This window comes from Cupressus sempervirens, chromosome 7 (genome assembly GCF_028749045.1).
Source record: "Cupressus sempervirens isolate cs-2001-9-10 chromosome 7, ASM2874904v1, whole genome shotgun sequence".
In the NCBI taxonomy this organism is placed as follows: domain Eukaryota; kingdom Viridiplantae; phylum Streptophyta; class Pinopsida; order Cupressales; family Cupressaceae; genus Cupressus; species Cupressus sempervirens.
Genome location: NC_143124.1, coordinates 70,111,036 through 70,116,087, shown reverse-complemented (window position 1 = coordinate 70,116,087; position 5,052 = coordinate 70,111,036). Strand labels below are relative to the sequence as shown.

The window sequence follows — 5,052 nt, the reverse complement described above, 5'->3', positions numbered from 1 at the left end:
ATATGGATCATAATATTTCATGTTCATCAACAGACGAGTCGCATATAAGAAAACTTTAGTTGCGTTCAGATGTATTATATGCATGGATCCCACATACGGCCGATGAAAGTGTAATGTGCACGCTACTCTGCCTTCTTTGTCCTCGTCTATTAAGAAGAAATGTAAAGCGACCCAATGTTCTAATATAGCAATTTACATTTGTTGAGTTAATATACAATCTTGTTGATTTGATGTCTTTTATTTATTTATAACATTGTATTATAAGTTGTGATTTTAAATTGTTATTATTAGTGTAAAGATTATTTATAATTGAATAAAATGTATCTTTAATTGCTAAAAACAATCAATTATATGACACTATATTAATTGCACGAGTATGGTATTTTCTTTTGCACGAAAATTGGTGTCACGTTTTATTAGGTTGTTTTAGTCACCTTGACAAAATACATTGATGATGTGGCATCATATTTGATGACATAGCCTTGAAACCTTGTTGATAAGGAGGCAACTTGTCAAGTAAGTTATTGTAAAATATTGCGAGTGATTTGAAATTTCCATGTAGGATTTTGAGAAGTGAGAAGTTAGGGTTATCAACTAGAGTTTTCACCTCCCCTAGTTTATTTGGGCTTATAACTAAGGTCTCAAGGACACATCATCAAATGGAGAGACCATCATGGAAGGGGGTTTAGTATTTGAGTACCCTAACCTTGGGCTTTCTAAAAGTTTAGGTGGGAACATCAAATCACTCCTAATTTAATTTCACAATAATTTATTTGTGCTTATAACTAATTTTCATGCCCACACCATAAAAATAGTTTTAAAATGTGAGACCAATACTTGTGTATTAAGACATGTTTTATTGAAATACTCAAGTATCATCACATGATTTGTTGCTTTTAAAATGTTGCATTCTTAATTTCTCTTCACCACCTCTAATGAATTGAGATATACCTAAAAATTATAGATTTTATTTTTGCATTTCTATGTCCTAGAGTTTTATATACATTTTTTAAATATTTTTTCCCTTTAAAATAAAATCAAGATTATTGGTCAAATAGAGGTTGTAGAGGATATGTTCTTTGACTATGGTTGAAGTTTGAAATTGGACATTTGTTTCCAACTATTCTTGTATTTGGACTTATGTAGTTTAAAAAAGAGATTCATTAGGTTGAGCTCCTACATTATATTATATTAAATGTGTTATTACAATATCTACAAATAAAAAAATGAAAATAATATATTACATCAACTAAAATGATGACTACTTATAATAGAAAATGGTGTAAAAGCATTAAATGTGATGTAATTCACATAGATCCAATATGGTTTGTAGATTTTGTGCCGAAGGTTTCTAAAACATAAAGGAATAATTAATCTATAAAGCCAAAAAAATCTTCTCTTGTACTATTGGTTACTATTACTTACTTTTTCCATCACCCTAAATTTTTTAATCCTTTACAAAATTAATAACTTGTGTCATTTGAGTTTCATAGTTGTAAGAATTTTCTTATATAGCAATTACATTAACCCAAGATCTATAGGTCGCAATGAACATCAAATGGATACTAGAAGTGTGAGTGCTACATTACCATAAACTATTTAAAGAACTTCTAAAGATCTCCATGAACTTCATTTGTTAAATTTGTGTTTTGGATTATATGACATCATGGACATATACCATCTAAATAGAAGATATGAGATAGACTTGTGACTATATGCTTAAGGCTAAGCTACTAAAGCTAGTTATAATTAAGATGTCCAAACCTTTCATCCCATAACTTCATTTCGGAATTTGAGTGACCAAGCAAGAAAATAGAAGAAGAATTAGGAACAAAGTGGGAAAAGAGTAAAGGCATGTGTTGTGACTATCTTATCCCACTACCACCAAAGCATCATCTCAAAGATATTTGACTACAACTAAATCAGGTAGAAATTCAACCTTCATTCGATCTCCATAGTGAGACTTGGTAAATTGAAATTAGATTAGTGCTCATGTTAGGAAGATAGAGAAAATCCTAAATGGATCCATCATCTTGACTAACAAATAATTTCATTTAACTTTCATTCGTGTATCATATCATGTGAGAATGTGGGGCACCTTAGATAACTCCAATGAAGAAAAACTTTCCTTTGGAGAACACATATGTTGACTAGTACCTAAGTCAAGTATGTATTCCTTTGAAGAACTTTTAGTTACTACAATTTCTTTCCCTCATCCTTTTGACTAGGAGGAAGTCGAGGGAGAAAAAATGTTTTCTTTTTAGGTTGATGCAATTTGATGTTCTTCTTCTTGATAATGGTAGTCAATTCATTGAAAAATAAATTGTGGAAACTATTCTCATCATGACCAAGTTTCTTGCAGTATGCACAAGATGATCCCTCCTTCCTAAATAAATTTCCCTTCTTGTTTAGTTTCTTTTTCCTTTTTGTTTAGTTTAGTTGTTTGATCTCACTTCTTGTGAACCCCTTTTTGGTGTTCGCTAGGTGTGAGAGATTTGTTGTTGTTAAGATTCCAAGTCCTCTCCTACATTATCTGAACATAACTAAATAGTCACATTTTTTCATATTCGATAAGAGCATCACAACTTATTCTATGTTCAATTTTTTTATGCACTATCATTTTGGATGACCTCATATAGGGGGTTGATATCACTATAAGGTTACTCCTCTCAATGTGATAATCAAAAACTTCCAAATCTATTTATTTTTGAATTCTCAATACTAAAATTAAGCATATAGACATACAAATATGTTAATTATTTTTTCAAATTAATAAAACATGCAACACTAAATAAAGTTTAAAAATAGTAGCATTTATGTACCAAATATTGCATAATACTATCTTTATCCCCAAAAAATGTCACTTTCGTTTTAAATAATTAAATTGTAATTATGATTATTATATTTTAACTTTTGTCAAAGGATAACATATATGAAAATACAGATATCATTTATTCTAAATGGAAAACTAAAATTTACATCAAATAATAAACATTATAAATTTATTTAATTTAATTTAATTTTTATAATATTGACTTTTCTTAGAATAATCTATATAGCCAATAGCCATATCAAAGTTTGAGACTTAGCCACTAGTTCTAGAATTTGATTGTTATCCTTACCTATCATATGAGGATTTAGCATCTTTCGTTTATTTATGAAAACAATTCTTTATTTTTAACAACTTTTATAGCTATTATTTGTCACAAGATTTATAATATTATGATTTGAATGATTATTAAAAACTCTCTTTATGATTTATCGATTTCAAGATTCAAATATTTCTTCACAGTTTCAACCTGTTTTCCCAACATTTTTCACGGAGAGTTTAATTATATTAATCAATTGAGAAGAGAAAATACTCAACAAAATTCGAACTTCCTCCCTTCCCATACTTTTCTCTCTCCACGTACTAAAACTTTAGAAAGAAGTATGGGTTAAGGTTTTAAGTTAGAGTTTTCACTCTCTCTCCTCCCATTTTTCTCTCTCCACGTACTTTTCTCTCTCCATGTACTAGAACCTTTTAGAGAGAAGTACGGGGTTTGAGTTAGAGTTTTCACTCCCTCTCCTCATATTTTCTCTCTCCCCGTACTCTAACTTTTTTCCATAATCTTAACCTGTACCAAAATATAAACAAGAACCAAAGTGTGTACATTCAAGCAAACATGAGAGCGTCTTTGCATAAACGAGGGCAATTTATGAGGTTAAAACACAATGGCGACAGTGCAGAAAAAGAAGGTAGTTGTTGTGGGAGGCGGAGTAGCAGGATCCACCACTGCCAAGGCCTTGGAAGATCACCCTGATGTCACGCTTATAGATGCGAAGGATTATTATGATGTTCCATATGCGAAACTACGGTGTATGGTGGAGCCGAGCTTTGTGGATAGATCAGTGTTTCTGCACAGCGAGTATCTGAAGAAGGCAAAGCTCAAAGTGTCAACTGTGACGGGCATCACAGAGGGGGCGGTCATAACTGCTTCAGGGGAACAAGTTAAGTATGATTTTCTGGTGATTGCATGTGGGGTTCCTCATCTTGGCCCTTCCACAAGAACAGAGAGACTCAAAGAAATTGAACAAGAAAACAAGAAGATTAAGGATGCCAAGACAATTCTAATCATCAGAGGAGGACCCGCTGGAGTGGAGTTGGCTGGAGAGATAGCAACTGATTTTCCAGAAAAAAAAGCTATTTTGTTGCACTCTCGTCGTAGACTTCATGAGTATGTGGGAGAGAAGTCATCTCAAAAATCTCTCACTTGGTTGAAGGAACATAATGTGGAGGTGCATCTTAATGAACGTGTTGACTTGAGCAAAATTTCAGAGACAACAACAAGCTTCACCACCAATAGTGGGAAAACCATCATTGCAGATTGCCATTTCCTATGTATTGGCCAAAAGTTGGCATCCTCCTGGATTAAGGGTTCCATTTTTGGGGATGTTGTAGATGAGCGAGGCCAAATCAAGGTGGATGACTCACTCCGATTTGAAGGAACAACTAATGTATTTGGGGCGGGGGATATCATCAATGTTAAGGAACTAAAGCAAGAAAGACAGATAGAAGCTAAAGTAAGTCCTTTCGGTCCCCTCCGCACCGGCACTCTGCATGCATCTTGGGTGTTTGCCTTTCGATTTCGCTCGACTCAACTGCTTGCCCATAAAATAGTAAGGCGGAGGTGGGATCATTGCTTTCGAGACTTTCAGTCGCCTTGTCCCACGATGACACGGAGTGACACGGACCTGCGGGTTCACTCATCCTCAACCATGCATGCGAAATCCAGACCTGTGGTTGGATAGAAACCAAGGAACGATTGATTGCCTAAAAGAATTCAATCGGGCATCCATTCTCTGTATCAACTACAATATACGGCATGCGCAGTTAATGTTTGACCAAATGTTCATTGAGATCAAACACAAAGTATGGAAACTCACACAGTATTAATCAAGCGCTGAGCAGGATAGCAACAGCATCTACGACATTATGGCTGGGACGAACATCAATATGCACATACTCATTGCCAATCGAAACATAGAAGAGGGAAGATTGGAGAATCGATT

At 33.7% G+C, this 5,052-nt stretch overlaps 1 protein-coding gene across 1 annotated transcript; it reads left to right on the top strand.

Annotated features, from left to right (window-relative positions):
- Nucleotides 1-3,714: 3,714 nt before the first annotated feature.
- Nucleotides 3,715-4,791, top strand: LOC149545536 (uncharacterized). Its single transcript, XM_089793791.1, has one exon. The coding sequence runs from the start codon at nucleotides 3,715-3,717 to the stop codon at nucleotides 4,789-4,791; it is 1,077 nt and encodes a 358-aa protein (XP_089649917.1).
- The last annotated feature ends 261 nt before the right edge of the window (nucleotides 4,792-5,052 follow it).

Coding starts and splice junctions, on each gene's coding strand:
- LOC149545536 (XM_089793791.1), top strand. CDS start 3,715: ATGGCGACAGTGCAGAAAAAGAAGGTAGTTGTTGTGGGAGGCGGAGTA.